The following is a 23,446-nucleotide window of genomic DNA, read 5'->3' as shown; positions in this document are numbered from 1 at the left end:
AGCCAAACCTTCTAGGACCAAGAAGTAGCCAACGTAGAGAGCCCGGATGCCTTGGATGGCTTTCCAGACAAAATTCCTGAGCAAAGAAAAGCCATCTGGTCTTTTCTGTAAAATAAGTCATCTGTAGCCTCCAGACAACCCCAGCCCCCAACTCCTCTAGTGCCCAGGGCTTGATTCTACTCGTGCTGGGGAATCCTGAACACCAGTCAGGAGGCCCTTAGGAGTCCCCGTGGGAGAGGAGTCATGATTACTTTCTGCAGAAAATTCTCCCGGGCCACCACGTTACAATAATGGGTGGCATGCTGTGGGCCAAGGAAGGAAGGAAGGAGCTAGGCATCGGGAGTGGGATTTCCAGGAGAGTTTACAAAGCTTTCTGAAATGGAATCCCAGCAGCATTGCCAATTTACTCCCCTTCTTTACATAAACATTCAAGGCGGGAGTCAGTAGCTTTTCCATGGGGAAGCTGGAACAAAGCGGCTTGCACGGGACCACAATTCCCAGTGCTGAGTTACTAATGGGCACAGCTGGACTCTCACCTGGGGCCTTCTCTGTCAGGACCCCCCCCCCCCCCCCCCCCCCGCCTCCTAATCATAGCCCCTGGTGATGTCCAAAGCTCCACACCCTTCACCTAAGCAGCTGGACCAGAGCACCAGGTGGTTACCTGGGACTGCCCATCCCCCATGCTGCAGCCCACAAAATAAGGAGTTGCAAGGGACCTTGAAGAGTAACCCTGGGCCAAATCAGCTGCTGGATGCTAGCAAAATGGCCCAAGGCCTTTCTTCTTCCTGAGACAGACACTGAAGGAGCCTCCAGAACTCCACAAAATACCTTCCCCATCTGCCTGACACGTTATCGCTGAACTCCATCCTAATGCCTACTCTACCACGTTGCTACCCCTCACACACAGAATGCGGCTTACAACCAATAATGGCTAACAACGCTTCTTCTTCTCTCTCTTATTCAGTGGTCCAGAAAAGAACTGGTACCATTAACAACTGGTAGCCTCTTACAGCCCACGAACTACGGAATGTAAACACTGGCACATATGAGACACATAGGATAGGATGGAGGATACAAAGATTCAAAGTGACACTGGGAATTTACATTTCCAGGAAGAATCCCCTTTTCTCGAGAGACCTGCCCTTGCCGTCCCACACAAACCATCGTCTGTTCAGGTTTAACCAACAGAAGAAAACATGCCTGAAAATAAAAAGGAACGCTACAGAGAGCCCAGAGAGAGCCTGAACAGACTCTAATGGGGCCCCTGCCAGTCCACAGTCTTCTATGTAATAAAACATCAACAACAGTCAATCTCTCCTGTGTCCTCGTGCTTTTCACTCTAGAGGTTTCTGGGTCATCTAAGACCAATAGTTGCTTTTAGATTCTTAACCTGTATTTGTGTCATAGGGCACCAGCCAGCTACCTTAGTTCCTGATGCACCCACACCATCTCCCAAGTAATGGAATCACAAGGGTGTACCACCATGCTGCCTGTTAGGGCATGGCTAGGCATCAGCCATGGCGGCTGACACCTACCGGCCACCAGTCAGGTATAAACGAGTGTCAGCTTCCAGTCACAGATTCCCCGGTGCCCTCTCCACTACCTCGTCCTTCTGGAATGACTGCCCACCTTACTGCCCACCCACCCAGCCTTCCCCTTCACAGTTCCATCCTCCAGTGTTTTCTACGCACTGCCTCCTCCTGGAAGCCCAGACAATTCTTTCTCTGCACACACACAGAATGCTTCCTCCACAGCAAGCTGGACCACGGATATCACAGTTCATAAAATGTTACAATACTGTGGTTTCTTAGAAAATAAAACACACACTCAACTTGGTATTCAGCTTCGAAAACCTTTGGAGTTTCCTGAATGACTGGTGACGCAATGGGGTGTGGGAGACAGGGCCCACACAGCTCAGAGTGAGGGGCTGTTTGCCAGAAAAAACAGCCACTTCATTAGGTCGGAGTGCTCAGCTCCAACACCTGACCTCAGGAAAGGAGGGGCTAGAGAAAGACTTCAGCCAACAATGCTCAAGCTTTTCCTCAAACCTCCACAAAACCCTTGGGGGTCCTCTTAGCATGCGACTTTACTAATAAGCTGGGAAGAGAAGACACCAAAGCTTTGAGTCCACAGTTTCCAATCTTCCCATCCCAGTGTTAATCACATCACCAAGGCTATTCGTTTGTCTCTCGGTAGCAAACTGCCCAAAGTGTGCTTCTCTGTGGATAAAGAGCTTGCTCCGCCAGTCTGAGGACATGACAAGTCGGCCGCAGAGGCACACACCTGAAATCTCAGTGCTGGGGAGAGGAGGGGCAGAGACCAGTGGATCCCCCAGACTGGCTGGACAATCAATCCGGCTGAAACCAGTTCAGTAAGAGACTACCTCCAAAAATAAGGTGGAGCACAATAGAAAAAAAAAAAAAACAGCCTGGCATTGACCTGTGATAGATGCACACATGGGCACCACCACCACCCTCCCCTTAAAAGAAAATCCACACCGTGCATTCTCACTAATTAATTTTTAGAAAATAAAAACTAGGGCTGCAGATGGCTCAGCGGTTTCTTAACTCTTGCACTGGCTGGTCTTCCAGAGGTCCTGAGTTCAATTCCCAGCAATCACATGGTGGCTCACAACCATCTGTAATGAGATCTGGTGCCCTCTTCTGGCCTGCAGGCATACATGTAGGCAGAACACTGTATACATAATAAATAAATCTTTATTTAAAAAAAAAAAAAACAACTATTCTTGAGGTCCCCCAACCCAGGACACCCCTGTGACATGTCTACCCTGCACCTCTGACTCCCAAGCCCCTGACTACAAGGTCACAGCCTTGTCTCCATCTATTTGGTCCCCTATGCCTAAAGATGCCTCTCTTGCTCCCTTTCTCTTTGGCCCATTGTATCTCTTGCTGATGTTCATCACAGCACTGAGCACATCGCTCCAACGGGCTGGCTTGAGGGAGAGCTTGAGTTCCTTAAAGAAATAGTGTCCTTCCTCCCAGGACAAACTCATCTGTGATGAGTTATGAATCCCTTCCAATATGGAGGTTCCTAGAGCTGTCATTATGCAGGAACCTGGGATTCAAGACACACACACACACCAACTCCATATATGCATATAGAACATATGTACAGAAAACATATGTCCCTCTGTTGTGGTTTCTAGTTGTGTGTTTCTAGGTATTTTTACAGGTGTGTGAATATGTGTGTTTCTACATCTATGTGTGTCCTGTGCTTCTTTTTCAACTATTTTGTGTGTTTGTCCTAAGGTTTGTCTGTTTTTATTTTATTTTATTTTTAGGTGCCTGGTTGTTTTTTAATGAGAGAGAAAGAAAGAGATGCAGCCAGGCAGTGGTGGCACAAGCTCTTAATTCCAGGACTCAGAGGCAGACGCAGGTGGATCTCTGCAAATTCAAGGTCAGTCTGGTCTACAGAGTGAGTTCCAGGACAGCCAAAGCTGTTACTTGAGGGAAGTAGCAATTTTCAATCAAAAAGATTTTCCCCCTTTTTTCCTTCGTTTATGGAGTGTTGCAAAGGGGTTAAGGGAACACACCTAGCGCCTAGTGTACGCTAAGTAAATGCTCTACACTGAACAACACTGACAAACCCCAAGAATTATCACAAAACTGCTAAAAAGAAGATCCATACCTTCCAGCATGCCTTAAAACTCATTTGGTTTTTCCTTGCCTCTGCCCACAGACACTGTGACTGATCCACAGAGCTCCCTTTGCCCTATGGACTTGTGTGCATAACACAGGGAACCAGCAAGGGCTGTGGAGACATCCTGGAAGTGAGCAGAATCTTGTGTGTGGTTTCTTCACTCCAATCTTACCTCTTAGCAATTCGAAAAACACAATGCTGTTTACCCCACGGGCTGATTACACCCGCTGTAAAGGGTCTTAGAAAACTTGATAGTTCAGCGGGCACTGGTGGCACATGCCTTTAATCCCAGCACTCCCGAGGCAGAGGTAGGCAGATCTCTGTGAGTTCGAGGCCAGCCTGGTCCACAGAGAGAGTGCCAGGGCTACACAGAGAAATCCTGTCTCAAAACAAAAACAAAACCTGATAGTCACTGGAGGTGCATGCGTTATGATTCAGCTTATCTGAAATATCCAGAAGAAGTGAACAAAGACTGAAAGCAGGGGAGTGGGTGTTGGGAAAGCTGGGGAGAGGGTGGCAGGAGCGACAATGGAAAGGCATGAGGTGTCTGTGGGAACAATAAGACTGTCCTAAAACTAGATAGTGGGGGCTGGAGAGATGGCTCAGCGGTTAAGAGCACTGCCTGCTCTTCCAAGGGTCCTGAGTTCAATTCCCAGCAACCACATGGTGACTCACAACCATCTGTAATGAGGTCTGCTGCCCTCTTCTGGCCTGCAGGCATACACGCAGACAGAATATTGTATACATAGTAAATAAATAAATGTTTATAAAAAAAAAAACTAGATAGTGGGGTTGGCTGCACAACACTGTAAATATATACACGCCACTGAGAGATCTGTTTCTCATAGGGTTTCATAGTCCCAATACTGAGACCAGGAAGGGATTGCCCTTTCTAAACTGGGGAATGACTAGCCCAGTAGCACCACAAAATGACAGAGAGGCAAGACTCTGTCCCCACCAAGAGCAGCCATCCAAGCCCTGTCAAAGGAGACCCATGCAAATGGAGCTTGCAGGTGACAGGAGCCAATGCAAACACTTCTTGGGAGTTCAGAGAACAATGGGCCACTCAGGCACGAGAGCCACACGGACACTTTCCCAAGACGGGGTGTGAGCAGTGAGACTCCAGAGCCAATGGCAGTTTAGCATCATGATCACCAGAGTGAGGTTCACATCTGACCAAGAAAATCACTTTAATTTGAATTGAATCGAAATTTGAGTTGAATCGAAAGATATGAAGCCTTAGAAATGAAGAATTTCACAAACTGCCAAAGTAAAATCTATTTCTGCTCTTGTTGTTGGAAGATGATTGGTCCTGGGTAGACAATGGTAGATACTCTGCGGGCTTAAAAATAACGCATCTGACTCGAAAACTCTTTGGAGTTGGTATTTAGGGTCATAGTTGTTTGCATCTGGAATCAACAAATATATTCATAGCTACTTAGGTATGTATGCATGGACATAGAAATATATTGACTTCCTATGCAAGGGTGCATTTAAAGAACTTAGTAGATTCCTTCTTAGAACTTAGTAGAATCTAACACTGACTTATGAAGACACAATTCTTCATATGGTGCTGACAGCATCAACGGGCAAATGCCTAAGCAAGGAAATGATTAAAACATACATAGATTATTTCCTTAAATTTATAAGAAATTAAACAAGCACAAGTGATTATTCTGAGCCAGCAGGAAAACGTGGATAGCTAGCATAGGTCTGAACAACGCACAGCAAGGACCACACCGGAGCCAGCCACCAGAGATTTGGAGTGTAGACTTACCCTGAGTATCCACTGGCAGGGGCGCAAGGTGAGGAAGTGCAGGATACATATTTGACACGGAAAGGAAAACAATAACGTCAAACTGGTATCCGAGCAGCGCCTGCCTAACCTTCCCTTCGCGTCCAACAGCTGCTGGCTGGCGCACTTACACTCCAATGATCAGACCCACGGCCTCCAGAAACTACAAAGTCCAAGCTCCCCTCTCCTGCCTGGCCAATATCCTTCCTTCTCAGCCATTCCTACTCAAGTCCTCCTCACCTTGCTACTTGGTCATTTCTACAACAAGAGGATAAGGGTTTGCTAAAGACAGAGGGAAAGAATACATGCCAAGAAGAGGCCAGTGAGTTTAAGGAAAACCTTAACTTGGGAGAGAAAAAGAAAACTATAGTTCTAACATTACAGTGGGATAAAAATGAAAAATATTAAGGAATCTAAATTTTTAACACAATAGTAAACATTCTATTGGTGCAGAATTCTGTGGGCATCCCCTCCCCCCCGTATTCCCAGTATTTGACCTTAGATTTCTAGATACTTAGGGGTAGGGGGGAGAGAATCTGCCTACTTAGAGGGCTAACATCAGCCATGCAGTGGTGATAAACACCTTCAATACCAGCACTTGGGAGGCAGAGGCAGGCAGATCTCCGTGAGTTCAAGGAAGGCTAGCCTGGTCTACAGAGTGAGTTCCAGGACAGCCACGGATATACAGAGAGACCTGACTCAAAAAACAAACACCAACATTCCAACTTTCTTTCTCAAATCAAGACCCCGACAAAATGAACCATTAGTGGTTACAGGCGGGAACAGAAGACTCATTAACTCAATCTTTACTTTTACTGTTTTGCAGTGCTGAGGGCTGGAACACAGGGCCTTGTACATACAAGCCAACAATTCTCCTAACTGAGCCACATTCTCAAACCAATTTTTAAATTTAAATTAATAAACCATATACTGTGGATGTGGCTCAGCAGCAGAAAATCTGCCTGGGTGTGGGTTTGACTCACAAACGCCCCCCACTAGCACACACACACACACACAAGCAATGATAATAACATAAACGTTAGATCCTGAGAAGTAAGAACGCTGGTTGTGCACAGTAATGCGTGTCTCCTTCACGATTTACTAATGCTGGCTCTGCCCCTGACCCAGTGCCTCAGACCAGAAGTTCTCTGAGGGTCAAGTCACCTCTCTCTGGTCCCTTGCTCTTGGCTTTGTGAGCACCTGACAAGCCTGCCTTGGAGAATGAGGAAGCCTTGTACACTTATCCCAGGATGGAGCAGATCCCAAATCCCTTTAAAATGTCACCTAACAGAAGACATACCACTTAAGAGTGTTTGCGACAGAAATATTGAAACCCTGTTAGATTACTAATCACCAGGCTCTACAGTTAAAAGAGGGCTGAATAAACATGTCAACAATTACATTTGTGGGGTAAGAAGTAGGGGACACAAGTTGTTCATGAGCCACATCCTGTATTAGTGTCTACCACTGTCAAAGACAAGGCTAATGCCAGGCTGGTCTGCATGGATGCATTTGAAATCTCCGAATGGAACGTGAGAAGAATTACCATATCACAGATCAGTCTCTGAAAAGCACTCACTGGAAGGCTGCCTCATGAGAGCGCCAAAGACACCCTGGCTGCAGGAGTCAGGCTCAACTCCATCGGGACTCCAGCCCAGACCACTAACATTTCATGAGCAGAGTCCAGGTACCCAGCACTTGAAGGATGTATTATCTATCACCTGAAGGATGTAAGCAATCTCAACTCAACGGGTTTTCCATCAGAATGGGAAACTTCGGCTAACCAGAACCCCAAACTAGGCTCAGAATTCCTCCTACCCTTAAACAATGGCTTTTCCAGCCTATGTTCCACTCAGACACCTTCTGGGAGAGCACCCCCTCAAGATCCTGACAGAATCATGACCCTAGAGTCTTCTGGAAGGTTACCCACAATCATACAATTGTAAGTCTAAAAATAGACTTGGATATTTGGGCGGGGCAGGGATGATAAAGAAATCAAACTTGAAGTAACTAGGAAATCACCAAGCAGCGGGCCACTGATCCAGCACAGGATCTAGTGAGGAGACCTTGTTAGGACTTCAGAACCACCTGATCACAGCCTCCACTCTCTCAGCCTTAGGCCCAAAATGCCTCAAGACACTTCACAATTCAATGCCAATTATTCCCGAGTCCCAAGGCCAGGCGCATTTCTGCTTGGCACAGCCCAGCGTCCTGGGTCTTGAATCATCCTCTCTAGCCTGGATGCACAGCTCATTAGGGCCCAGACAGCCTGCACCAACACTGGGCAGGTCTGTTTGGCACAACTTCCTCTAATGGTCCACTGTGACCAAGCCATCGGGCTGCACCCAGAGGTCCAAATTCTGCTAATTGGAAAAGACCAGTGACTGGAAAACCCTCTCAGCTTCAGGTAGGGCTTAGATAAAACAGATTACCTCTGCATCCAGGAGCTTGAGGCCTCTGACAATAGAACCCTGAGAAGGCTGAGGGGAACAGCTACCTCTCCATTATCCTTTTCAACAGGCCCCCAAACCTTCTCTAAGTGTAAGCATCACCCCCGGACCACCTCATCAGGATCACTATCACTCCTATTTCACGGCTGCCAAGCTGCGAACCAGGCGGACAGTCTGCTCTTCTAGGGGCCTCAGACTGATGGACTACAGCGGCATCTTCCTGCACACCACTGCCCTGTAGACTCGCCAGAACAATACAGGCTGTAAATCCTCTGACTTGTCAAATGCCAGCTGCCAGGTGCCCTCATGAGAGAGAATAAGATACACAAACCCCGTAACTCACATCCCAGAGAAACTACAGCAGCCAAGAAGGACAGAAAATATGAGTGTCTCTAAAAACGCCACTGCACGCATCTTGAAACAGGCATAGGGTATCTGTCAGAACTGAAGGGGAAGGGCCCTGTGAAAAATGTGAGTTTTATGGAGCCAACCCTTCCTTCCAAGGTACCTCCCCCCCCCCACTTCACCTCTTGAAATGTGTTTTCATTCTGAACAATCACTGTTTGTCGAGAAAAGAGAAAATGGAGGGGTTGGGGTCTCTCCCTAAAAAGGTTGTTTTGAACAGCCTTTGGCACTACCTCCCATAAAGCAGCCTGCAGGAAGAACCCATCCTATCAGTGGAGATTCAACAACTTAAAAAAAAAAAGTAATAAGAATCGCTGCTTTCTCCTACTCAAGAGCAATTTTCAGGCTCCGGGAAATGTTACAAATCTTTGCAAAGTGGACACGGCCAGACCTTTTGTCTTTAAACCCCATCCGATCTGGAGAGGCGAGGACGGCTCCTGGATGTGACAGTTCATTGGTCTGTCACGAGGAACAGGGAACAGGGTGCAAAGAGACAGCTTACATCTGCCTGGCTTCCCTTGGTGGTGAATCCTAGGTCTCTGCCCTCAGAAACATATTTAAAAAATCCCCTAGACAACAAAGACTAAGTCTCTAGGCTCCCAGTGCAGCCACTGCGCATAAATTTGAAAGACTCAAATGAGGATTTCAGAGAATATGGGTCATGAAAGATGCAGGAGGAGGAGGACATCGTTTCCGTGATAATTACTATAGAACATTTGCATAAAGGCTCCTCTGCGTTATCCTAGGGCTTCCAAGGACTTTACCACAGAGCACAGCGGGCAAAGAGCTGCCCTATTGGAAGACAGAGGCAGGGGAATGATAAAGACTACCTGACAAGAGCTTCTCGCTCATCTATGCCCTGCACTTTAAGAACCTTTAAGCATGGACAGAAGAGTTGGCTCAGAGGTTAAAAGCACCGGCTGCTCTTCCAGAGGACCTGGGTTCAGTTCCCGGCACCCACCGGCAGCTCACAACTATCTGTAAGTCCAGTTCCAGGGGACCTGATGCTCTTCTGGTCTGCACGGGTGCTACTAGCACACGTGGTGCACAGATGTGCATGAGGGGAAAACACCAGCACTCATAAAATAAGAGAAAAAGAACTTGAAGCCAGGTGGGTGGGGCCCGCCCCGCCCCGACTAAGGAGGCCTATGAACTGCACAGCTTCTGGCCCACACGCAGCACACTTTCAGTTCCTCTCAGAGCCCTAGGACCGTTGCAGACTTTTCGGTTACCTTTCTTCGCCTTCTTCTGCAGTTTCAGCGTGTCAGAGGACTTCTTTTTTATCTCCTGGCGAGCTTTCTTATATTCTAAGAGAAAGCAGAACATTGACAGTGTTACCGCTCTGCTCAACCTCCCTCCCAGAAAGCATAATCTCAACACACAGCCAACAGCTATCTCCAAATACACAATGATAAAAATCACTGTGACATTTCACCACAAAGGCGTTGTTTACATGAAAAACAAACAGACACACGACAGTCTTTCCTTGCCCACACCAAGAGAAGATGTCACTGGGGACGGTATAATTAAAAAAAAAAAGTCACAATATGTCTATTAGAATTCAGGGAAGATCACCAGCATTACCTACTTTCCCAAGGCCCTTAGGATCCAAGATGCATTTGCTGAAGGCATAAACAAGCTAATGGGAAAAACAGGTTTTGTTTTGTTTAGTTTTGTTTTTTTGGTTTTTCGAGACAGGGTTTCTCTGTGGCTTTGGAGCCTGTCCTGGAACTAGCTCTGTAGACCAGGCTGGTCTCGAACTCACAGAGATCTGCCTGCCTCTGCCTCCCGAGTGCTGGGATTAAGAGAAACAGGCTTCTAAGAGGCTCAGGAAAATCACCCACAGATAAGCGTTACTCATCGGTCTTCGAATCTCTTTTATAGTTAGCTTTGCTGTGCATTTAATACACAAATCAAATTAAACTATCAATTCTTTCTCCATCTGAAAATAATATTCACGTATTTCTATTTTCTTTTTTACTTAATGAAACAAATGAACACATGAGAAGCTCAAGAGATGACAACCAGGACCTGATTACACACAGTGGGAAAATAAATCCTGTAAATTTGCCCACCTCCTTGATGGCACAGAAAAGCTGAAGATTTAAGTACTGTTTCATACACAGTTGCTAGACCTCAAGAGGAGAAACACCACTAAGTCGTGGCTCTTAAAGAAGAAAATTACTTTTAAAATAAGCATCAAGAAGAGACACAGATTCAAGGTGCCATTTTCCCTATTGAAGGTAAATTATAACGTTTTTTTTTTTTTTAAATGGGAATGAGGGCTGGAGATATGGTTCAGCAAATAAAAGTATTAGCTGCTTTTCCAAAGGACCCAGGTTGAATTCCCAGCACCTACATGGCGGCTCACAATTGTCTAGTTCCTCAGTGCACACAAGCCTTCATTATTTTACAACATTCTTTTATCAAAATATTTCATTGGATGTCACTCAAGTTTTTCAGTAACATGGCTCCTAGTTAAAGGAACATGACCACCAGAGCTGACCATCAACTTTAGAGGAACATGCACACACACACACACATACCCAAAAAACCAACTAAATAAATCTATGTATTTTGTGGCACCAATGAGTGCACAGACATGGAACTCAGGGAAACCAATCACTCTGGGTGCCTGAACACAGAGGATGGACGACTTGGATGGATGCGAAGTCCCCGGTGGTTACAGACAGCTTCCAGGCATGTGGAGTAATCTTCATTGTCCAGTCTACGCAAGCACAGTCAACCACTCTTAAGATCAGAAAGTGGCCCGTCTCAGGACCACCTGACACGGGGCATCCACACTCTCCAGTTGATCTAAAGAGCACTTTGATGTCAGTCACGGACGTGCAGAGTCTGGAGTTTGCCCAGCTGGTTTCCAGTCTTGTTTTGGCACAGCAAGTCCTCGCTATGCTCCCTTCCCTGTGTTTCAGAATGTGTCCTGTGCCCTCATATGCTTGAAGTATGTGGTCTGCTTTTTGATTCTGATTTTTACAGGTTTTACAGTTAAGAGATTGTATGACTCGCTGAAGAGACTTTGAACTTTGGACTTGAAAACATGGTTGAGACTGTGATAGACTATGGGGACTTCGGAAGTCGGACTAAATGCATTGTGCCCTATATTGTTACAAGCTTACGGGAGTGGAATGTGGGAGGCTGAATGTAATCAGGCCCATAACCTTATAGGGAGTGGCACTATTTGGAGGTGTGGCTTTGTTGGAGTGGGTATGGCCTTGTTGGAGGAAGTGTGTCACTGTGGGGGCGCGCTTTGAGGGTTCCTATGTTCAGGATACTTCTGAATATTTCAGTCGATTTCCTGTTGCCTGCAAGATGTAGCAGTCTCAGCTCCAGAGCCACATCTGCCTACACAGCGTCATGTTAATGTCATGACGATAACGAACTGAACCTCTGAACTATAAGCTGCCACTCCAATTAAATGTTTGCTTTCGAAGGGTTGCCATGGTCACGGTGCCTCTTCACAGCACTGATAACCCTGGCTAAGGCAACTACACTCATGTTAAATTCAGTGACCACAAAACCACAGAGCAGTAAGAGAGAGGATTGAGTGCCTAGCAATGTTCCATGCCAGGCAAACAACAGTCAGTCACAATGGTGACACTTTGGACCCCTCGTCCCCCAAAGCTGAATGAAATGCCTACAGGAGGAGGAGAGACGGAGAGGGTTCTGAGCCATTCTGGTAACAAAAGAAACCAAGTACAGCAGTGGCACCAGCCACAGCAGCACCACAGCTTCCATGCTCCAGGCCTCTGTACCTTTTGCATGGTCCTTGTCCAGCTGGTTGGCCACTTTCTTCCATTCTTCCATCTGTTCTTGAAGCGGGTTTATCAGGCAATCAATCAACGCACTTTTGTCAAAAAAATAAAGAAAAGGAGAGATTAAGTGATTAAGCGGGTATTTCCTGTTGTCGAGATGCCCACCAGGTGGTGGGTGTGGTAGGCTCGCCTGTCATCAATTCCAGCACTTCAGGAGACAGGAGGATCACCAGTTGGAGGCCAGGCTGGGCTAGCAGGATGCTCCAAAGGATTTGCATTTAGTGGTCAAACATACTTAAATCATTTCCTTGAAGCAAGTAAAAGGCAGAGTAGCGAACCACTATTGCCTCAATATTGTCCACCTTCAGAACAGCCATGGCCTTCAGGATACTTTTTATGACTACTAAGAAGTTTTGTAGAAATGTAAGATGGGGTGATGGCGCATGCCTCCGCACCATTAATCCCAACAACCAAGAAGCAGAGGCAGGTGGATCTCTGTGTGTTCAAGGCTAACCTGGTCCACTCAGCGAGTTCTAGGCCAGTCAGAGATATCTTGTGAGCCCTTGTCTCAAATAAATAAACAAACAAACAAATAAATAATAAAATTAAATATAAAAACAACTACGTAGAAAAGGCTCATGCCTAGCTGGAGAGACCTCTGCTCATACCCTCTGCGATCTTCCAGCCCACATTATAAGGCAGGTGGCAGAAACCTGAGGTCTCTCCTCTGGCCACACGGTGGAAGCCACCAAGAGGCAGAAACACCTGAGCTTAACTTCGTGTCTTCTAAAACTCAGAGAAAGGAAAAAGCAATTGTTTAAGACCCCAGGTGCTACAGGCACTCAGGACCTAAAATCCTAAAGATACAGTAACTGCACAAGGAGACAGACGGGAGCGACCCAGAACATTCTCAATTAGCAAGTGCCAGTTTCTAGTCAACGGCAGAGAAGTCTGGGTACTCATGCATCACCTCAAAAAAAGACAGGACAATGCTGGATTGTGCTGATCTGCTCGGGACACAAGGGCCATTTGTATTTGACAGTGACTCCAAATCCCTGAGCCAGCCATCGCCCTTTCACCCTACCCCTGGTGCCTAATAACTGGGGTACCACTCCCTCTTGGTGGCTCTACCACCAGCACACGGGCCTGGGGCACAGGGCAGGGCAGGCGTATGTCACTCCTTCCCGAGGCTCCTGTGGGGAGCAGTACACGTCATCTCCACAGCTAGGGGGCGATGAGGAGAGCTGTGGGAGGAAGGGCAGGGGGGCATGGGCTGGACTAAGAGTCCACCGCAAGCCCAGCATGGCCTTATCCCAGCACAGAGCAGAGTCCCAGCTCACTCAGTGACGGAGCAGCAGAACGGGGGTGTACGGCCTTAAACACTACCGGGAGAAGATGCCATGTCATTGCACCCCTCACCCTACCCGCTAGAATAGAGACGGATGCTCCTCACCTGGAGAACTGCCTCAGCTTGGCCTCGATGCTTCTGTGCCGCATGCACATCCTGGTGAGTGCCGAGCCAATCTCCCGGGTACCACCTGGAAAAGCAGAGGCAGCTCAGTTGAAGGACAGGGCAAGAGCAGGAATTCGATATTAAACATGAGTCAAGTCTCACCACACCGCCGTAGAACCTAGGCCACTACCTTCAGAACTTCTCTTTGTACACACACATGTGAATCTGTGTAATGCGGCTCGTTTGCATAGCACCAAGACTAAGGTTACTCTTACTGTACTGTTTTCTAGTCTTAAGTTTTCTTGTTCATTTTGTACTGTTGATCGTGAGTCAGAAATCAAACTTACAAAATCCTTACTGGGACCTGTAGTTTGGCAGGTACGTACGTCTCCAGGCTGAGACAGCAAGGGTTAAAGCCCTAGTGCCAAAGCCAGAGACCAGAATTCAACAGATGGTAGAGAAAGAACTCCTGGAGATCGCTGTCTGACACATGCTCACACAATAAAATATTATTTCTCTTGCCAGGCGGTGGTGTCGCACACCCTTAATCCCAGCACTTGGGAGGCAGAGGCAGGGGAATCTCTGTGAATTAGAAGACAGCCTGGTCTACAGAGTGAGTTTCAGGACAGCCACAACTACACAAAGAGAAGCTCTCTTTCAGAAAACAAAACAAAAAACAAAAAAATATTCCTATGAAAATATCTAATATCTAATATATATAAAATATATAATTCCTATGAAAATATCTAATATATATATATATACACACATACACACACACACACACACACACACACACGGAAAGATTTAAAGATTCCCCCACCCTGACCCTCTCTGCCCAAATAACCCTCAAGGTTGTTTTGGAATAATTAAGGGCCTCTGGCTCACTATTTCAGGATGCTTGCAATTCTACAATAAAGCTACAGCAAAGCGAAGTCATGGAATATTTTTTAATTGGACACTGGTGACCGAGATCTTGGAGTTCAGCAAATGTGGGAAGGAAGTTAAAGCATGGTTTGATTTTTTTCCAAGATTCTTCTTGTTCCTTCCCTTCAGCCACACCCTTTCTAATTATTAGTTTTGAAGTTCTTCTGTTCCTCCCCGTTTTGGGAAAAATTATTGAATCAGTATTTGCTGGGACGTGTGGAGAACAAATTGTCACTTCAGATCATAACTCCATAAGGACCCTGGAGGGCGCAGTCACAAACATTAGGAAAACACAAACATGTAACTTGTGAAACTGGGGGAAGTGTCAACTAAAGCAGTTTTCTAACCAACAAAACATTCAGACGAAAGCCACAGGAATTTATGGCGGGTTTAACTAAGTCACCAAGAAAAAAACAAACAAACAAATCCCTCTTATTAAAAGATATGGCATTATATGGGTTACATTTTGTTTCATCCTCTCCACAGAAATGCTTGTGTTTTGGTTCAGTTCCCCTCGTTTTCCATTTTATTCCACAAGCTAAGAGCTCTCTACAAGCAAATAACAACAGCAACAAAAAAAAAGTAGCTACCAATTAGCAAAGCTTCAGCTCCTGGGAACCAGGAGCAAGTGGTCTACCAGGAGTTCAAGGCCAGCTGGGGCTAATCCTTGTCTCAAAACTAAGTAAATAAACAAGTGAGTCCGGCTCCCTTGCAGAGGCCAGCAGATCCTTTAATCCACAGGCCAGCCTGGTCTACACAGCAAACTCTAGACCTGCCAGGGCTACACAGTGAGACCCTTTCTCATCCACAAAAACAATAATAATTCTGTACTTTATAGCACCCCAAAAAACTGCTTTCCCAGGGAGCTTGCCCAGTCCTCTCAGTTAGAACTTCTGACAATCTATACTAGACACTTGTCATGAGGCTGTCCTGTGTATTGTCAGTTAGCAACATCTTGGTCCGGTCTCACTCGGGGCCAACTGCAGGATCCCCTACTACATCCTCAGACTTGAGTATCTGAACATATCTCCAGCCAGTGACATGTTTTTCCCTGACGAATAAAACTCACACTTTACCGCTAAACAGTGCTGTAAAACCTTGAGCAAGAAGCAATTGGAATCCCAGGGCTGGTTTGGCATTTAAATGATGCCTCTGGGGGCTGGGGTTGGTAGGAAGAGTGCTTGCCTCGCACGTAGGGAAGCCTTTGGGCTCCATGAGGCTTCCATAGTGGCAGAGACCTGTAATCCTAGCACTCCAGAGATGGAGGCAGGAGGTTAAAAAATTCAAAGCCATTTTCAATGATACAGCAAATTTAAAGCCAGTGCAGGATATATGAGACGCTGTGTCCCGCCCCCCCCCCCGCCACATCCACCATGATCAATGACCACCCCAAAACCCCATTTCCAGCATGTGCATCTGAGAAAGTGTTTGTGCCTTTCCAGGGACCACCAGTAGAGGGCGCAATTCTCACACCCTCCATTTGTCTTCCCATTCCATCCTCTGCTGGAGGCTTTAGGATTTTTATTGCTCATGAACAAAGGTGAGGAATGAGAACACTTTATCCCCAGGAAAAGGTTTCTTCTTCCTGTGCCTTCATCTGATTAAAAGTTAATAACATGGCCACACAAGGATATTGGCCCACTTATTCATTGCTGCTAGGAAGGTAGACTAAGGCCTTCCTGGAGGAAAATCGGTAGCAGTGATCAAGAAAGAACCTAAAAATAACGCTCTTTGACCCAGCAACTCTAATCCTAAGAATTTAACCTGAGGGAATAATTAAGAAAAATGGCGAATCCTCACCTATGAGGACAATGATTAAAATGTTTACATCAAAAAATCCCCGTACAATGATCTAGTTAAATGAACCATAAGGCATAGACACCCAACTGAATAGGACACAGCTGTTTAGAAACAGAATCATGTATCACTCGGTGCTGCTTCGAATGTTTAGGTATTGGCTTAAGTACTTTTCGTATATTCAATCATTCATCCTCACAATATTCCGAGATGTACTGATAATGTCGCCATGCCCTTTCCACGGGCAGGAGAAAGAAGTACTGTAAGCGTCTGTCCAAGGTTACAGGACCAGTAAATGACACTCGACCAAGCTGAATCTTCTGGGTTTGTGCATTCAGACACACTCAACTACGTGACACTTTACATAGACAAAAAAGATAGGAAGGGGCAGAGTCCAGCGGAAGCCCAGCTTCCTCATTTACCCACTAGCAAGAGTGGAAAGGTTTTGTTCAGCCAGCTCTCAAAGTTTGCTTCTTGTGTCTAGAACTGTAATGGGTGCCTGAATGGCTAGAATCTGTCCTGACAAAGCCAGTGCAGACAGCCAGGAGTTGGGGGTCTACTCTGGACCCACACTTCCATCTCCTTGAGGTAGAATTAGAGGCTGAAAAACATCATGACCTAGTCCAGTCCTTCCACCCCATCCCGTTTTTTCTGTCCTATTATTTCAGTGCCTTCCCAATATTTTCCATATTTATTTCATCCCCAGGGCCTTCTGAGGGCAGCCGAGTTCTCGGCCGACTGCTACCAAGCAGTTTCTGAACATACTGCCTGTGCCCCACCCCTGTGTCCCTGCACAGGAAGCCCCGGAGAGGACAGGAAATGAAGGAACCTACTGAAGACTTCCTACTGGCAGTATCACTGTACCTGGCATGGGGGCAGGAGGCAGACGACACTCCCTGTGGACCCTGGGACCCAGGGCTGGAACTTGCTGGTCCCAGCATTATGGGTCACCCTAAAAATAGATCTATCTGTGGAAGAGCTTAGCAACAGCTGATGCTTTTCTGACCTCCGCTAGGACTTAAAAAAAAAAAAGAAAAGAAAACACTCAGCAGGTTTGAATTGGAGGAAACTGGCTGGGGCTACAAAGAAAGAGAGGACATCTGGAAGTGGTCCAATGTGACAATGGGAGTATTTATGGAACCACAAATGGCTGGTTTAGGCACCTGGCCTCCTGCAGGGTGGATGAGCGCTTCCTCCTCGAATGAGCGAGTATTTATCATTTGAAGGCTGGACCAACAATCTGTTTGTTTTTTCTTTATGTGTGTGAGGCTGACATCAAGAACCTTCCACAATTTGTTCTCTTCATTATTTTTTAAATTACTCTTTGAGGTACGGTCTCTTGCTGAAGTAGCTCACCAACTGGGTTAGGCTGGCTGGCCAGGGAGCCCCAGGGTTGTTCGCATCTTCTCAAGATGACAGGCATGTGCCACCATACCCAGCATTTTTACATGGGTTTGGGGGGCTGAACTCAGGTCCCAGCTTGCATGGCAAGCACTTCACTGACTTAATGAATACATTTTTACTACAAAACGTTGAAAATAAATGTAAGATAATCTTAGGAAAGGCCTAGACAGAGTCTGGAATCCATGTCAAAAGTGACACACACCTGTGACATTGGGGCTGGGAAGGCAGAGGGTTCTAGAACTGGGTGGCTAGCCAGTTGAGGCAACCAATGAACGCCCGGCTCAGTAAGAAACCCGATCTCTAATCAATCAATTAATTAATTAATAATGAGCAGAGAAGCGACTGAGAAAGAAACCCAACATTGATCTCCGGTCCCCACACAGTTTTACATGCTGTGCACCCATACACAGATGTATGCGTGTGCGCACACACGCACTCCGCTTCCCAGCAACCTAGGAGAAAGGCACCTTCCTCGCACCCCAGCAGGGCTTGCTAACAGGCCACACAGCAGCTAAGCAGAACAGGCAATACCTCAACCCTGCTTTGTCTGACTGCTCTCTGGAAGACTTCTTCCTGCTATGACAAGCTGCAGACGTCCCCAACTGAGGACAAAGAGGAGCATTTCACGCCACAAACAGAATACAAATTGTTTCACGACTGCTTCTCGGAGGGTGGGAAGGAAACTAAGAGGCAAAGGCCAGGGAGCCACTGTTCCTTCCTCCCAACAGTAGCCCGGGTGGACAAATCCTCCCACTGCCACTGGGAAGGCGGTGTCTATCAAGTGGCATTGTCACACCCCGCCAAGCTGCCTCATTTGCAGGCGCCTCCACCTCCCAGCACAGCAGGGGCTGCATGGGCAGGTGGCCTGGGCCTGCCGTGTGGGCAGGTGGCAGGCAAGGACTGAAAGCTGTTTTGTCAGGCTGGATTCTGCAGTAGGGCAGGAAAGAGCTGAAGAACAGATTCAAGGACTGCTCTGGCTGCAGCGCGAGGGTGGAGTGAGTTACTGAGTGTTTTGACTGGCCTGCCAAGGGCTCACGCTGGAAAGCTCACGGAGCCTGGGGTTACCGCTAGACAGTAGAATAGTCTCTGGAACCTCCTAGGAGCAGAGCACAGGACGAGACAGTTTCTTAGATGCTCTCCCATCCTTGCATAATCCTCGGGTGATCTATAGGGCCCATGGCCCCAGAACTTCCATACTCACAAAGCTCGAACCCCACTAATAGCCTGCCATCTCCTGAGCTAAGCTGGGGGATAAACCAGGAAAGAATGAGGAGCTCTGAAGTCAGTCAACAATACAGCTTCGGAGCAAGGGCTCCACCTCCCCCCCCCAATTAGGGGGGTCACATGGCATTGGTAAGGGTCTGACTAGTTTCAATGCAGATGCTGACATTGTATTTAAAAAACAAAAAGCAGTATATGGCCTACTACTGATTCAGTGTTATTTTGACTCTCTCACACCCTAACATGAGCTATCATTTCTAATTTATGTCTCTTATAAAGCATCCTGAGTAATCTAAATTTTTGTACTTTTTTGTTTCCCCTATGTGTGCGCGCATGCTTGCACAACTGAACCCAGGGTCCTGGTGCATGCTTTTCAAGCCCTCCGTCAGCGGGCCCCACCCCTAACCCTATCAACCCCTTTAACCACTGCCTCATCCATACTTTGGTGATGACTGTTTCTGAAAGGAACTTGCTTTAATCACATCTTTTTTAAACAGTCCACTCATTTTGTAGAAGAAACAAATCTTGATCTTTACGCCATAGTCCCAAGACTTATCTACCTCATATCTACAACAGCCGTTCAACAGGTCTGTACAGGTTTGGGAGTTTAGGACTCTTCGTTAAGCCTGAAACTCAGGTGGGACACACCAGCGAAGATCCCAACTCCAAGTGCACAGAAGGCAGCGATGGTATATTGTACAGGGAAAATAAGGCACAATGGCTACATCCAGGGGCCAGTTATGCAGAGCGCTGCTGAAACAATAACCACCAGGTCCTCCGAAGGAGGAAGACAGGACAATTCGTTTTGGTCAGGCTGCCGTGAAGCCATTATAAGGCACTAGCCGACCTGTAAGCAGCCTCTCTCCTCCTGCTTGTAATAGTATTCTTCTCTAGGGAGTTGGTAAACCCGGGCAAGGAAGGAAACCAACAGCACCAGGTTGGTTTCCATGAATGCCAGAAACATGCCTTCACGTTACCCACCTCCAATAGCACCTGCTGGGAACTGAGAAAGACGCCCTGTGCACCCAGTGACACCCAAGCACCCCGAGAGAGCCTGGCAGCACCCAAAGCAAGGGCAGCCGACTCCAGACCACCCTGAGCCTGCTGCCCCGCCCTCGAACCCCTGGACCTCTTTGGCTGTTCCTTTCTATTGCAGAGCTCCACACCATCACATCACCAGCTTCCGTGCAGACAGGAAGGGAAGGGAAAGCTCCTACTGAAATGAATGCTGGGGCTGCCGTGGGACACACAGGCCCTCCAGGCCCAATTCTGCAACGGCCTGGCAGGCTGTAATGTTTTGATCTCTTTCACACACAAGCGCCTATTCTCAGGGAGCACCGAAGACTCAAAATGTCAGGTGTCTTTTCACCTTGGCAGTGGTTGGAGGCTTGCCCAGTGCCGTACCGCAGAAGCTGCCTCAGTGTGCACCAGCTGCTGCTCTGGCTGGGCAGGCGAGCATGGCTGCATATACCATCTGCCACCGGAGGGGATGCCTGGAGGCCAGCCCTCGCCTTGGCTGAAGCAGGTGTGAGCACACACATGTGCGCTCTCACACGCATGTGTTCACAAACTCATGCAAAGAGTGAAGCATCCATCAGACTTGACCATGAAGCTGGGTGTAACTCTCCTCCTCCAGGTGCCCTCATCTCTTTCGGGTGTCTTTCACCAACGAGAGAAGGTTTCTGGTAGAGAGAGCCAATGGTACCACAGAACGGCATCCTGAGGGTGAGTCTGAATTCTAACAGCAGAAGAAGGCAGTTTCCGTTCCCATGCCTGCAAAGGTGTAATGGCGACACTCCAGCAAGCAAAGAGCATGCTTTGCTTACAGGCTGAGCACAAAGAACACAATCTAAAGGCAGTAGGAGAATAACTAGACACAGATCAAATAATGGCTCTCTAAGGGATACTTCAGTACTCCAGACAAAGAGCCCAGCCAGATTTCGGCTATGGTAGGCACACCTGCACCTCTGATGGCCTCCAAACCAGGCTAGATAACCCCTCTCCCAAACAGAAGTCAGTGTGACCATGAAACAGCATTCCTACACTCAGTCACTGTTTAGGAAATGTACCTGAGACCAGTTATGTGCTTTGATGTGAAACAGCCCCTACGCTAACAACAAAGACCCCACTCCTACAGATAGACGGATTTTCACAGTGATGGAGTTTCACAGTGACTTTGAAAGCGGGAGGTGCCACCTTACAGACAAGCAGCTGCTTGCCACCCCAGCATCACACTCCTGCCCGGGATTGCGGGGCAGCTGCTGGTGTCGGGAGGAGTCCTCCTTGCTGCAGTTTCTCCCACTCAGGAAAACTGCTGTGTGTTCTCCAGAGGCCCTTGCCTGGTTTCCTGTGATAGGACGAGTGTTTTCATCTAGGGTCAAGGTGTACACTCAGAGTAACAAGCCATGTTACTTCTGGATTCATCTGCACTTTGCTTTTTAGCCTGGGGATGACCAGGTGCAAAGCTGGGAGAAGATGGGTCCGCAGACATCCTTGACTCAAAAGAGTAGAAAGAGCGCCAGTTTCTAGTGGTCCAGATTATCATACAGACCCTATACCTTAGACTAGGCTGCCCTCAGGAGCAGCAGCCAGACAGGAGTCACTGCAGAGTACCCAGAGCCCGTGCCAGCCCTGACAACGGAGTAAAAACTGTCCAAGCTCTTCCCTATGCACTGCTATAGCCTAGGATGTTCCTGCAACAGACTCAAGGAAATGAGCACATAAGCCTCAAGAGTGTGTCTTTAACTTACAGAGGAAGGCTCCTTAGGTCAAAACTAAATCTTAAAACAGGTTTTCAAAAATAAACCGTACCAGCCCCTCACAAAGGAACCGCCACTTCCTGTTGACCACAATGGTGATTCTAGGGAGTAGCTTTAACTTCAAGGAAGAAAGACACATGTGGAATTTCCCTTTTTTTTATTTTAAAACTGTTATTCAGCAACTGTACATAGCTGGGTGCGGATGGGGAACCCAGCTGGTGTTTAGGGGACAGCTAATACTGTGCGTTCAGCAAATTCTAGGTGTTAGGTCGATGCAAATAATTCCAATCAGACCAAATTAGAGCACGTTTAATAAATGTAGCACTCCCGGGTGGTCAGGAGCATGGCGAGGGAGAGAGACCCTGGGGAGGGGTCAGCGCTTGGTGGGCTTTTCCAGAGGTGGAATCTGAGTCCAAACCAAGACAACTCCCAGAGGGAGGGGTCTTGAGATTGAGCTTTCTGCTCCACTGGCGCCCCAAGAATGAATGCCAGGGGCTGGGGTGACGTTTCCCATCACCAGGGAGGGTCAGTGTCCCCTTTCTTGACGACACCGTTGTGCCCCCACACAGGCTGGAAGACCATGCAAGTTGTTATCAGATGACGATTATTCAGCTGGTCCCCCCACTTCTCGGTGTCTCCCACTTCACAACTTTTCAGAAAACAAAACCACACAGTCCCACCGCCATCTGGTGCCTTCAGACCAATATGCACGAGATTTTGGCATACGTGGTACTGGCAGCCACAAAGACCAGTATTCCACTTTGTCGCTGTTCAAAGGCAAAGCGAGGATGGTATTACGGAAACATGAACCACGGACACATTCACAGTGTGGAAAACCAGTATAGGAGCAAGCATGGTCACATGGGTCTGCCTTCCCAGAGTATAGCCCCTCTGAGGATGTCACCCAGGAAGTACTGCAGGCTCCCTGACATTTGCAACCATGAACCCCCACTGCCGTGGCCAGCCTCTGCCATGTGGGAACAGAAAGAGGCTCCTTCTGGAGCCAGGCGAGGAAGACTGGAGGACACCAGCTCAGCCAGTGAAGCCGACGTGGCCTGATGCAGGAACCACATGTCATTTTCTTAGTTGCCAAACTGTAACTGTCGGGGAGGCTCACAGTAGCCAGCTCTGGGTTTACTTCCCAGGCAGCCTTCATGGCAAGTCAGATCAGATGAATCACTCACTGAGAAGGTAGCTGGAAGATGTGAGATCAAAATGGATGTGTGGATCAGTGAAGAGCTCACACATCCACATCCCACGACAACATGGGCCCCTTGAGCCCGCCAACATCAGATCCCATTCATGTGCTCCTAGCTAAAAGCAACTCTCCTCGCTTAAGGGGCCTCTGCACATCCATGAACCAGGCTGGGACTGTAAGCTTTTGTCACGCCTCTCCTAGTGCTTGCAATGTGACAAGTTCTGGCAAAAACACCTCAGCTACTATTCTAAAAAACAGCACTCTAGTAGATGGCTGGGTTGGTAGGAACACTTGTGTAAGCAAGAGGTCCCGAGTTCGACTCCCTGCTGCCCACATTTGAAAAAGCCAGGTATGGCTGTGTATGCCTACAAGTCTAGCACTGGAGGGCACACAGAGGGAGGTGCCAAGGGCTCGCTGGCTCACTTGTCAACATGGTGAGCTTCAGGCTCACTGAGAGACTTAGAGCATCTGATGCAGGCACCCAGTGCCCTCCTCAAGTACAACACAAGTACGCACAAACCTAAAGTAATATTAATACAAATAAAAACCCGACTGTACTCCTTGTGGCCACCACTGGCTGCAGCTGACATTGGCCTCACGTTGC

General features: G+C 47.6%; 1 protein-coding gene across 20 annotated transcripts in view; it reads right to left on the bottom strand.

Annotated features, from left to right (window-relative positions):
• Mtss1 (MTSS I-BAR domain containing 1) overlaps positions 1-23,446 on the bottom strand; it is a 137,225-nt gene that overhangs the window by 20,050 nt on the left and 93,729 nt on the right. For 11 of the 20 annotated variants that reach the window (XM_041671798.1, XM_041671797.1, XM_041671805.1 and 8 more), the window contains 4 exons: positions 13,537-13,621; positions 12,084-12,175; positions 9,543-9,617; positions 5,438-5,449 (listed from right to left, as the gene is read on the bottom strand). In XM_041671798.1, coding sequence (XP_041527732.1) covers positions 5,438-5,449; positions 9,543-9,617; positions 12,084-12,175; positions 13,537-13,621 — 264 coding nt within the window. The remainder of the gene's footprint in view (positions 1-5,437; positions 5,450-9,542; positions 9,618-12,083; positions 12,176-13,536; positions 13,622-23,446) is intronic. The other 9 variants (XM_041671799.1, XM_041671804.1, XM_041671803.1 and 6 more) reach the window with 1 other exon arrangement.

Source organism: Microtus oregoni, unplaced genomic scaffold, assembly GCF_018167655.1.
Source record: "Microtus oregoni isolate MIOR12 unplaced genomic scaffold, Mior012 000022F_ref0000154, whole genome shotgun sequence".
NCBI classification, from domain to species: Eukaryota; Metazoa; Chordata; class Mammalia; order Rodentia; family Cricetidae; genus Microtus; species Microtus oregoni.
The sequence above is the reverse complement of the archived record's forward strand: the minus strand, read 5'-3'. Positions and strand labels throughout refer to the sequence as shown.